Source organism: Ursus maritimus, unplaced genomic scaffold (genome assembly GCF_017311325.1).
Source record: "Ursus maritimus isolate PB19 unplaced genomic scaffold, ASM1731132v1 scaffold_32, whole genome shotgun sequence".
Lineage (NCBI taxonomy): Eukaryota > Metazoa > Chordata > Mammalia > Carnivora > Ursidae > Ursus > Ursus maritimus.
In genome coordinates this window covers 14621953-14632469 of record NW_024425786.1, presented here as the reverse complement: position 1 = coordinate 14632469, position 10517 = coordinate 14621953, and the positions used below count along the sequence as shown (strand labels likewise).

The following is a 10517-nucleotide window of genomic DNA, read 5'->3' as shown; positions in this document are numbered from 1 at the left end:
CCCCCCCCCCCCCCCCCCCCGCCGTGGAGCTCCTTTGCCAAAGGCCACTGCCCAGCCTGGCTCTCTGGAAGACAGAGCCTTAGGCAGCAACAGCCACATCTGCTGGTGAAAGGAGCCCCTTCTGGGAACCTGATTTTTGCCTCTCAGAGAGGATTCTCCAATGTCTCCTCCGGTTGCCTTTATCCAATTACAATAAACTCATCACTTCTTAGCAGCTTTGAGTGATCCCTAGCATCCCTGGAGCTCACGAGAATACAGGGTATTTGCATAACCAACCCAAGGTGGCAAATTCTCATTTGCTTCGGCAGTCCCAGAGCTAATTGGTAGGTGTTGGCAGGCAGGGGAGCCAGCCCCAGGCCTGGGAGCCCCACTGCCTCCACTGTTGCCCACATGCTATAGTTCCCACAGCTCAGGGCCACTTCCACTCTGAGAATCTGGCCCCAGCCTCTTCTCCCAATGACTCATCTGGGGGAGAGGGCCCCTCTGGGAAGGCAGGGTTTCCAGTGGGGACCCTAACATGGAATGATATGGGCCATGAGCTACTGACCCTTTCCCTTTGCCTCCCTCCCACCCCCCACCAGGCCCCTCCAGGGATGTCTAACAATGGGGATGATGTGAGTAGGAAGCGGTCTACACATTCCCATACCTCCCCCCTTGCCATAGTCCTCTGCCAGTCAGGGAGGGGCTCTTAAATCCAGCGAAGCTGCCCCCAGGATCGACTCTTAAGTCCTTAGCCTCACGTCGACCAAAGCCAACTCCCAAGAGAACGATCTTTACCTCCTCCCAGCTCACCAGTTCTTTTTGGGTGCTAAACCTCAATGTTCTCATCTAAAAAGGGGAGACCAAAAAAAGAAGTGTGCCATCGTTCTTAAACCTGACTTGGCATTCAGGGCCTGGCTTGGTGTGCAGGGCCATGAGCAGGAAACTCTGCTGGTATAATTTAGAGCCAGGGTCCCGGCCTTGTACCAGCCTTCCCCAGCTCACCCCTCTGTGGAGGCCTCCTCGTATTGGCACTTCATGGGGGGGGGGTTGGGCCGAGAAAGGGTCTTCTTCAGGCTTTCTCTGCTCTGCCTTTATTCTTTACATAATAGCAGCAAGGATCTCAGAGGAAGGACGAGAGGAGACCCATTCAGCAGGTGGGAAAAGAAGGGCCCAGGGGTAAAGATGGGGCTGGGAGGGCACCTGCCTGTAGGGTCCTGGGGGCCCTGTGGGGTGGAGTAACTTGGAGAAGACCAAGGTTGTTTTTGCCAGCCGCCTAGAATGTCACCTGGCTTAGGCCCCTTGGTGGCACCAGGAGGAGGTGGCCTGGCAGGAGGTGGGAGGACAGGGTGCCTGCTGCATCTGGCTGTCCATCTTCCCAGCGGCGCCCCAGCCCGCTGAGGGAAACAGGGATGAGGATCTGCCACCAGCTTGCTGTGGGAGTGACCCGATAAGCCACCCCCTTCCGCTGCTTGGTATCCTTGTTGGTCCAGTGGTGACCAAGTGTCACCCCCCTTCTGCCACCACAGACTCGGTCCCAGCCACCCTCACCTGTCTCTCTGCCCTGCTGTCCTTCTTCATCCCTTTAATAAACTCCGTTCTTCCTTTCAAGTGCTGCTCGAACTCTCCCAGGGTCATGTCCCCTTTCTCCATCAGGACGTGTGGCATGTGGGGCTCTGCAGAGATGAGATCAGTTCTTGGCACTTGTCCAAATGTGAGGACAATACCAGGGAATTCACGGTGGGGAGGACTCCCGATTGGAAGAGGGGGATAGAATCCCTGACTGCCTGGCGTGGTGTGGGGCCATGGGAGACTCCTTAGCCGGGAGGCAGGAGAGCCTAGTGGTCTCGGATAACTCACTGTCTCTCTCTGGGCCTCAGTTTACCCATCTGTAAAACGGGAGAGAGACCGGGCTCTGATCTTTTCAGATCCTGACATTTTATGAATCCTTAAAGAGACAAAAGAGTTGCTCTCTAAGTGTTCAGAGCTGGGAGGGTCTCATTGAGCTTAGGATTTCAGAAGTCATCTGCTCAGCTTCCCTGGAGGCAATGCACCCCAATGGGTGAAGGAGACCCTGGGGCCTCTGGAGCTAGAATCCGGGCACTCAGCTTTGCCAACTGGATTCATGTTTCCAGGAGCCACATAGCTGGTCTCCTCTCTGCCACATGCCCCTGCGCTCTCCCCGGCCTGGCCACTGGACCAGGGGCCGCGTGCCTGGCCCCACGGGATCAGCATCTCTTCCCTCCCACAGGCTCCCCAGGGGCCCCGCCTGGCGCACAGTACCGCTGGGGTGGATGAGGATCTCCACGGACCGGTCGAAGGTGTGCCTGTTGGCCAAGGTGATGATGATGCTCTTGGCTGACCGTGCACTCGGGGCGGCGTCGGCTCGGATCTCGTGGGTGGGACTCTCCACCCCTGTGGGGCGCAGAGAGGCGGAGTAGGCTCGGCAGTCTCGGAAGAAACAGGACTCAGAGGGGGACACGGAGACACAGGTCAGAGATGAGGGGCTCCTGACCTGCTGTGTAACCACGGACAGGCCTCCTCTATTCCCCCATCTGAAAAATGGGGGCTTAGACAGATGGTGTCGATGGCCTTTCCTGCCCCGACCTCAGGATCCACTGGGGTCAAAGGGTGGCTTCCTCTCAGGGCGCATAAAGAAAGAAAGAGCTCAAAGTTCGATCTCCGGGCCCTCTCTAAGTGCTTTTCATGTTGGAACGTCATGCTGCTCTGGGAGAACACTGAGTGGCAAGAAACCGTGTCCTTGTATCCCTTTAAAATCTTGAGTGGGTTGGGGGAGGGGAGCCATCAGAACAATGGTCCCCAACTCCGGCTGCACTTTAGAATCACCCAGGAGCTCTGACATATTCCAATGCCTGGGACACACCCCAGACCACTGTCATCAGTAGCTCTGGGTGGAGTCTGGGCGGCAGGATTTGAAAGCTCCGCAGGTGATTCGACCATGCAAAGTAAGAACCAGGAAGCACCTCTGCGGCCGTGGCCTCTAGGAGAGGACCAAGGACATCCATGGCCCTTTGGACATCACCCCACGGGAGCCATTGAGGTGGACATGGGGACAGCCTTGAAGCCTGTCCTTGGGAGGGGCTCATCTTTGGGCCAGTTGTAGGGGTTCAGGAAGCGGGGGTCCATGAGGCTCCATGAACTTCAGATTGTCTTCCATCTGGGCAGGACCGCTTCCCTACCCTCTCCCTCCTCTCTATCCCTGGCAGCTTTTGGCCCAAAGCCCTCCCCACTTTGGGGCATCAGGTCTCCTTCCCAGCCCCAGTCCGGATCTGGGCAGCTGTGTCTCACCTGCGAGCAGGCACGGCCCACGAATCTCCAGCTGGAAGTTGAACTCGTACTCCATGGGGTTGGACACGTTGGTGTCGAGGAGAGACGCCAGGCATAGCTTGCTCCAGGAGTCCAGAGAGCGGGTGCCAAAGCAATGCTTGTCTTTGCTGGGAAGGGGGTCAAGACGAGGAGGAGAGGAGGCAGGGGGCCAGTGGAAAGGCAGAAGACGATGGTGAGCCCAGGCAGCCCGGGGACCCCTGCAGCTCAGCTCTCAAGGGGGCTGATTAGCTTCCTCCCACTTTACACCCTTAGCCCCACGACCTGCCTCCTGGGAGAGCCCGGACTCAGGCATAAGGTGCAGCTTCCTACAGTGGATGGGCCGGGCGCCAGGCCTGGTGCCCCCCAGCAGCAGCACACAGCGTTCTCACCAGTGTCCCTAGAAGAGGCATCAGGGCCCCCATCTCCCCATTTCCCACATGGGAAAATAGAGGCTCCACCAGATGAAGCGGCTAGCCTAAGTTCCCACGGCTAGGACTTGGCAGAAAGCGCGTCCTTGCCAGGTCAGTCTTACTACACAGTGAAGAGGTTAACACCACATCACCCTGCTTCTTGGCTCCCTGCCCTTCTCTACGAGCTGGGACCCCCTGCACAAGTCACATCTCCAAGCCTCAGTTTCTCATCCATGAAATGGGGATAATAATGAGGCGCCTTGAGCCAGAGCTCAGTGAAGTGTCACCTGCTGAAGGCTCAAGTTTCTGGGCTCTCTTTCTGGGTCATCCCCACTCTGCCTCTGATCCCGCTCCATCCCCCACCCCCAAGGCCACACCCTCTAAGCTCTTTGCTCTCCGTGCTTAATACTTGACACACAGGGCTCCTTGTGAAGTCCCGGTGGTGGTGGGGGGAGGTGGGAGGGTGCGGTGGCATGTGGTTGTGTGTGTTCAATGGAAGGCAGCGCATTGTGTCCTGAATCACATTCAATCACTTCCTTTGTTCGCTCGCTGCTGTGTTTCTGAGCTCGGTCTATGTGGGTCTATGTGGCTGTCTGCAAACCAGCCTTTGCGGGGACACGAGATTACTTGGGGGCATCTCTTATCATGTACTTATTTCTTCCAGCCTCCCTGTGTCAACAGATGACGAGGCCATGAAGATCCTCGTCTGCGTCCCTTTTTTGGACTTAGGAAAGACTATGTCTGGGGCTACTGGGTCAAAGGCATGTAGGTGCTGTCTTTGCACCTGCTGACATCGGCACCACCGAGCCTTCTGTGTTCAAGAGGCAGGGCCTACCAGAGCTGGGAACATTCAAGACCTTGGTGGGTCCAGGAACTAGAGGTCTGGGAGGCCCTGAGATGTTTATTCTTGCCCCTTCCAGCAGGCAGAGTGAAACAGGTGCTCTCGAGAGAAGCCGGCAACAAATCCCCATGAACCTCAAAGTGGCTCAGACAGAGCGACACAAGAAAAAATAAGAATATTAGGTAACACCAAGTGCTAGGGAGGAGGAGGAAAGAGGAAGACTCTGGTGGAAACTTTCCAGCCTAGAAAGCAAATCTGACAATACACCACATGCGTCTGATGTTCCTGGTCTGACACTGGCTTGTGCTGCCAGCTTCTCTGCTGTGCCAACAGGAGTCCTCACCCTAGGCTTCAAGATCCTATCATCGGACTCTCCATCATCCCTCTGACCTCTCTCTTTCCTGCTCCCATGCTGCTACAGCCATATTAGCCTTCCTGCTTCTCCTCCAGCACACCATGTCCGCTGCTGCCTCAGGGCCTTTGCACTTACCACTTGCTCTGCCCTCTGCCCAGAATGTTCTTCCTCCAGTGTATTTCCACCCTCCCTTTCTTCAGATCAGGCTTCAAATGTTGCCTAAACCATCTATTCCTGCTAAAATAGCAACCTATTTATCTATCTATCCCCCCCTAGCCTCTATGCTATGAAGCATTTAGTTTTATAGAACTCACCCAAGGTATTACATGTTATGGGCTTATCTCTTTACTGTCTGTCCCCATGTCCCCCACCCCCATCAGAATGCCAGCCCCATGAGGGCAGGGACCTTGTCTGTCTAGTTTACTGCTGTATTCCCAGCACCCAGAACCATGCCTGGTACACAGTAGGTGTTTAATTACTGTTCAGGTAATTACCGAGGAGTGCCCTCCAGGCTGACTTCACATGGGAAGCTGCAATAACCCTCCCCCCAGCTCGGCCTGAGGCCAGCATTTTAGCGGTAGCAACCAGAAGTTTGCTGACACTGTCTTCTGTGTTCCCGGCTGTCCCCAGAACCCTACCAAGGTGTGTATGAAACTCCTGGATATACAGGGTGCACTGTCCTGGATTTCAGCTTGGCTCAAAGGTTTGAGACAGGGCTTGGGGTTGCGGGAGTTAAGTAGTTTAACTGGACATTAATTGTGAGTGTTATTTTAATGTCAAAATGGTGCAAAGACACTCTGGAATAGATTTTAAAAATTCACCCATGAATGATAAAATATAAGACCTCAAAAGACATGTGAACGCAACGAGTAAGAAGGGCCTCCTCTCTCCCTTAATGGGAAATGCTCGCCCTCCTCAGTCCTCAGGTGGGGAAAAGGGAGGAGACCCAATTTCAGCAGCAGGGGCTTCAGGCTGGGACCCACCTTCTCTTTCTGCCTACCCCTCGAGGGCAGCAGAGAGAAACTGTCCTGCCTTGGGCTTGCAGTGTTCCCTGCCCCACCTTGCTGAAACACCTTGTAGTGGCTTTTTGTTGCTTTGGGAGAGATCTGAAGTTGGCCAGGGCCACACGGTGTCCCTTGTGTCTACAGCCTTGTCTCCTGTCGCCCTGCTTTGGTTTCTTTCTGGAGTCCTGTCCTTGCTACCTCAGGGCCTTTGCCACTGCTGTTCTTATCTGTGGGAACGTTCCTCTCTGTGAACACCTCCCCGTCCTTGCCCAGCTCCCACTCCCAGAGCAGCCTGGCCTGGCCCCTGGGCCCGCAGGGTGGGTCCCTCTTTCATACTGTCAGCCCAATGAACTTCTCCTTCATGGCTCTTCTCACGTCATTAATTATGCATGCAAGCCCAGAAACAATTACCTACACATCAGTAGTGTTCTTATTGGATCATGATCTCTCCCACCAAGCTCCAAACAGGAAGGAGCCACCTTGGCGTGGTGCCCTCTGTATTCCTAATACTCAGCTCCGTGCCTAGCATCTAGTAGGTGCTCAGAAAACACCTCCTGTGTGCAGTATAAAATAAAGCCTGGACATTCTAATCCCAAGCTATCCAAATACCAGAGCTTCTGGCCCATAGCGACAGGGGGCATTTCAGGGAGATTCTGAGTGCTCTGAATGGGAGCGGAGGGGAGCAATTATTTGGATGGTGGCCGCTTTAGCACTGAGCCCCGCCTTCTTCTCCCTACCTCTCCCACCCCTCACTCCCCTGCCTTCCTCCGATGGACTCCCTGCGGCCCCCCAAGGCTCTACCCCTGGTCCGGGCTGGGGCTCCTTACCCTTGGGTCTGCTGGGTGGAGGGGCCGATGCTCTTGGTGCAGCACTGGGGCACGGTCGGGGCGCAGACGGCAGGCAGCAGGACCCGCACAGCCCCGCTGGGCAGCGTCGGGAGCTCCGAGGAGGTGCTGACAAAGACAGTGACGTTCTCCATGGGGGCGATGGTCCCCAGGTTGACCACGAACAGGATCCGCTCCAAATCCTCATCCAAAGCCAGCTTCCCTGGTGTGCAGGAAGGAGGGGTGACAGAAATCCCCTCTTGCAGAGTGTTCCCTAAGCGACAGGCCTGGAGTCAGCAGCTATGCATGTGTTACCTCTAGTTCCCTGTAAGGGTGGTAGGTTTATAAGCCCCTTTTGCTGATGGGAAAACTGAGGCTTAGCGTGAGGGTGCAACTTGCCCAAGTCATTCAGCGAATAACTGACTCGTTGAACTGGGGTCTGAACCCACAGAGATCTCTACTTTCCATTGCACCCTGCTGGGAGTGGGAGGCTGGGACCCGCAAAACCCGGGCAGAAGTCACATCCCCGTTCCTTCCCAGACTCTGCTCCCCCTGAAAGAATCGCATTCAAGCACCCTCCCAGCTTTGGGGCAAGCGTTTTTGTTCATTTCTCTCCTGTTGTCTGACAGGCCCATTTCCTCACCCCTGCTTAGCCAGCATCACCCAGCCACCAAGTGCTCCATGAAAGCCTCCCTGATGCCCCCTCGGCCCCTCTCTCCCTCCTCTGACATTATCCAGACCTCTTCTGCCAGAGCCACTCCCTCCTCCCACCTCCTGTTGCGGTTACCCCGAAGAAGCGTGTCCTAGCTCTTCTTCCAGCCTGTGAGCAGCTGTAACAACTTGAAAGCAACTTGGTATCTTACACATGCTGGGTGCTCATTAAAGGATTCTCGAATGTCTTGATGACCGGGTAAACAAACCGCATTCGATCGCAGACCCAATGGTAAGAATCTCTTACGTCACATGATACTTGGTCTGAATTCAAACCCCTACTGTCACTAACCTGCTGTGTGAACTTGGGCCAGTCACTCACCCTCTCTGTGCCTCAGTAGACTCAAGAGCAGGCCCAGTAGCCATGATTCAAGTCCTTCCTCTGTATCAGAGACTGTCATCTCTGCAACCACGTCTCTGTTGAGCTTTGGGTGCATACAATTATTTGTTCCATTTTACGGATGAAGTTTAATTTTTTATTTAAGCTCATACCACTGGCAAGCAACAGGATGGGGAGTCAAGCCCTAGTGTGATTCATTCCACAGCCTCTGAGCTCAACGGACATGCTATCGAGAGAGGTAGAGGCAACAGCTCATGGGGTTGTTGCCTCTGATCTTCACCACGATTTTGAGGGGAGAGCAGGAACGAGGTTCAGAGAGGTTGAATGATTGGCCTGAGGTCACACAGGATTCCTGACTCCTGGTGTAGTGCTCTCTCTACCCTACCCCACTGCTGTCCTTCCAGTCTGCTCGAGACCCCAGACGGGCCCGGGCCCTGCCACAGCCCTTCTGTCCTCCTCACCTGTGACAGTGGTGGCTCGGATGCGGGTGCCCTCAAAGTGGGTGCTCTCCATCTTGGCTTTGTCCTTGATCTGTACTGTCACGACGCGGTCGGCAATGACCGCCTCAAAGCCGATCACTGTGGTATATTCATCCAGTGGGTACACGAAGAGGCCTGCAGGGGAAGGGCCCAGCATCACGGGGTGCCCCAGCCGCACCCTGCACACCCCACCCCTGGGAGGGAAGCCAAGTCTTTTGCCAGATCGATGGACGGTACTCACTGCCACTTAGAGGACGCTGGGGGGCTCCAGTGGGGACCTCGTGGCTCTGGGGCTGGTCAGGTAAGGGCACCAGAGGCATTGTGGGAGCAGTGGGGCAAAGGCACAGCTGCTCCTGTGTCCCAGCTAGCCTTACTTCGCTGGCATGTGAGACCCACGTGGCCAGGGCTTCTAAGTTTTCAAGACAACGTGGAAATCCAGGTTTTTATGTGACTTGTTCTATGTGCCAAGGAGCTGGGGCATCGGAGGAGATAGACGAAGGCTCTAATCCAGTCCCTGCCACCCCTCCTAGCCTGGTGACCGTGAATAAGACACCGGGCTTCTTGAAGCCTCACAGCCCCATCTGTAAAATGGGGCCGATAGAGCCAAACTCATGGGCTTGTCGCAAAACTGGAAAAAGTAGCCACCATGATTTAGCCGTGTGCCCTGTGTTTTTATACCTTTGTGCTTCTCAGACTCTAAGAGCACATGCGTCACCTGGGTGAGGGGTGGGTCTTGTTAAAATGCAGATTCTGATTCAGTAGTTTCGGGACAAATTCTGAGATTCTGCATTTCCACTCAGCTCCTGAGTGATGCCGATGGCTTGGGGGCCACTCTTGAGGGATGGAGGTAGGATCTCATTTGATGCGCCCATGAACCCTGGGGCAGCCCAATGCCTGGCCCATGGTGAGCCCCCCATAGACCCTGGCTCCCGTCCTTCTGAGCCGCAGCCTCCTTATCTACAAAATGAGGAGACTGGCTCTCCCTGAACGTGGAAAGCCTAAGGACCGTCCCCATGATAGCCAGTCCTTTAGTCTCCTGGGCCCCTAGCAAGTTCCATTTTAAGTCGCCCCCTGGAGATTTTCCTGAACAGACCACCAGGGTGGTCTTCTCGGCCCAGAAGTTTTCTGAGGAAAAGTCAGTTTCCCTGCAGGTTTCTTTGGGAACCGAGATGGTTGGGACAGAGGGTGGTACCCCAAGACATGAAGTCTGGGGGTTAGGAGGCCCCCCTCACTGTGGATGAGGAGGAATCCTAGCCACAGTAAGACTTTACACAGCCCCTCCTGGCCAGCCTTCCTGTGCCCCCCTTCCTGAAGTGGGAAGAGAGGCGATTGATTTACAGACTTCTGCCGGCCAGCGTCCCGCACGCTCTCGCCTGCCCCGCACTGATGATTCATCGTCTCACACTGCTTTTCATGCCACACTGTCCTTGCTTGCGCATTACCTCATTGGCTCCTCCTGCAAACCCCGGCGTCCCGACGGGCAGAGGAGCGTCCCGATCTGCAGGAGGACAGTGGCTTCCCCAAGGTCACAGAGGCAAGCGTGGGAGCTCCTGGTTCTCTGTGGAGTGTTGATGCCTCTCCTACTGGGAGGCTCCCTGAGAAAGTGGGGGGACCGGCCATTTGACGCAGGTGGGAATGCCTTGTGGGATGGAGATAGTGGCGGGACAGCCGGCTGGGGCTGAGCCCAAATCCTGACCCGATGAGCTACTGGCTTGGAGGCCTGAGAGGAGGAACTGCCGTGCCTATTTCACAGATGAGCAAACTGAGGCTCGGAAAATGTACATGCCTTGCCCTGTGTGGATCGGCTAGTACATGTCAAGGTGAGGATTACACACGATGGAGGTGGGCCCTGGGGAAGCCGCAACAGGGGTCCTCACCTTGGAAGGGCTGGGCTTCCAGGTTGCCGTAGGTGAGAGAGGCAGTCAGCCCCAGGGCGTACCCACTGACGAAGGAGGTGACATCGGAGGCGGTGAGGGGCAGGGCAGCCCCTGTGATCTGGTTCAGCAGACCAGGCATCCCGCTGGCTACTCAGCCTTCAGGACCTGCAAGACACAGGAAGGGCGGAAAGTGGGGAGAGGTGCCCCCATCCCTTCCCTGCCCCGGCCTCCACTTCTGCCCCCACAGGCAGCCAGCATGCTGTTCTTCCAGTTCTCCCCACGCTCTTCCCAGGGAGTGACTCCTGTTCACTCTCAACCATCCCTGAGAGAAGTAGGAATTCCCTTACTTTCCATTTCACAGCAGAGAAAC

At 55.7% G+C, this 10517-nt stretch overlaps 1 protein-coding gene across 1 annotated transcript in view; it reads right to left on the bottom strand.

Moving 5' to 3' along the window:
• Positions 1-10286, bottom strand: part of VWA5B1 (von Willebrand factor A domain containing 5B1) — a 43499-nt gene extending 33213 nt beyond the window's left edge. The window contains exons 1-6 of the mRNA XM_040645550.1: positions 10148-10286; positions 8253-8405; positions 6744-6963; positions 3289-3434; positions 2263-2586; positions 1531-1655 (exon numbers count right to left, since the gene is read on the bottom strand). Of these exons, the coding sequence (XP_040501484.1) occupies positions 1531-1655; positions 2263-2586; positions 3289-3434; positions 6744-6963; positions 8253-8405; positions 10148-10286 (1107 nt within the window). The remainder of the gene's footprint in view (positions 1-1530; positions 1656-2262; positions 2587-3288; positions 3435-6743; positions 6964-8252; positions 8406-10147) is intronic.
• Positions 10287-10517: the final 231 nt, after the last annotated feature.